This window comes from Mus caroli, chromosome 8 (assembly GCF_900094665.2).
Source record: "Mus caroli chromosome 8, CAROLI_EIJ_v1.1, whole genome shotgun sequence".
Lineage (NCBI taxonomy): Eukaryota > Metazoa > Chordata > Mammalia > Rodentia > Muridae > Mus > Mus caroli.
Genome location: NC_034577.1, coordinates 112,690,989 through 112,692,194, shown reverse-complemented (window position 1 = coordinate 112,692,194; position 1,206 = coordinate 112,690,989). Strand labels below are relative to the sequence as shown.

General features: G+C 48.8%; 1 protein-coding gene across 3 annotated transcripts in view; it reads left to right on the top strand.

Annotated features, from left to right (window-relative positions):
• Window positions 1-549, top strand: part of C8H16orf95 (chromosome 8 C16orf95 homolog) — an 11,128-nt gene extending 10,579 nt beyond the window's left edge. For 2 of the 3 annotated variants that reach the window (XM_021170126.1, XM_021170127.1), the window contains one exon: window positions 265-548. In XM_021170126.1, coding sequence (XP_021025785.1) covers window positions 265-283 — 19 coding nt within the window. In that variant the 3' untranslated portion in view covers window positions 284-548. Of the gene's footprint in view, window positions 1-264 lie in introns of all 3 variants that reach the window. The other variant, XM_021170125.1, reaches the window with a different exon arrangement.
• Window positions 550-1,206: the final 657 nt, after the last annotated feature.

Here is a 1,206-nt window from a genome sequence, read left to right as displayed (position 1 = left end):
CCCCCCCCCCGAGACTGAGTACTGACCGTCAGAGGCTCACTGGGTCTCAGCTGGGAATCACGGATGCAGCCCTGACCCCAGTCCGCTTCCCCAGTTTCTGGGTGTAGTGGGAGACCCAGCGACTGAGGGGGCACTCACACTCTCCTTGCTGTGGAGGCTCCTAGCAAGCCCATGTCAGGGACAGGCAAGGCTCAGCCTGGGGGGACAGTGAGGGTTCAGCCCTGGGGACAGCTCTCAGAGCCTGCCTTCCTCTTGGTTTTCTAGTCATTTGTTCTGGGACTGAAGTCTTCAGCTACTGTCAAGATCCTCCGCAAGAATGTCAGTCCCCATCATGGTCCTCAAGGCACGCCCTCAGCTTAGGAGGATCTGCGACACTTGCTGCTTCCACACGAGATAAGATCTGCACCCAAGGTCCAATCTGAGCTAGGGACTGTCACATGACTGCTAGTTGAAGGGGGGCTGGTACGAATGTCCGCATGAGTCTGTTGTGAATGCAGCCAATAAATGTTATTTGTGAAACTCTAAACCCAGCCGCTTACAAAACGACTTCTGTGTTTTGCCCCCATGTATGTGTTCTGCGTGTGTGTGTGTGTGTGTGTGTGTGTGTGTGTATACCTGGCTGCACACAGAGGCCAGAAGCCCCGGAGTTAAAGAAGATTGTGAGCCATCATGTGGGTGCTAGGAATTGAACCTGGGTCCTCTGGAAGAGGAGTCAGTGCTCTTAACCACTGTTCCCACACTAGCCACATTTAAAGGGCGACCCATGGTTTTCCTTTGGTAAAGAGGATCTTGTCCTCTGTGTCCCCAAGGAGACTCATTTCTATGTCCCTGTCCTTTGCTCAAGGATTAAAAAGGTTTGATTTAGATTTGTTGTTGTTAATTAGAATCTATCTATCTATCTATCTATCTATCTATCTATCTATCTATCTATCTATCTTCTATATATCTATCTACCTACCTATCATCTATCTATCTATCTATCTATCTATCTATCTATCTATCTATCTATCTATCTATCTATTCTTGAGACAGGGTCTCTCTACATGGCCCTTGCTGGCTGTCCTGGGATCCTACTCACTGTGTAGACCAGGCTGGCTTTGAACCTCTGCTTTCTGAGTGCTGGGATTAAAGGTGTATTTAAAAAAAAAAATGGGTTGGTGAGATGGCTCAGTGGGTAAGAGCACGGAACCTCTCATCTCTCCAGCC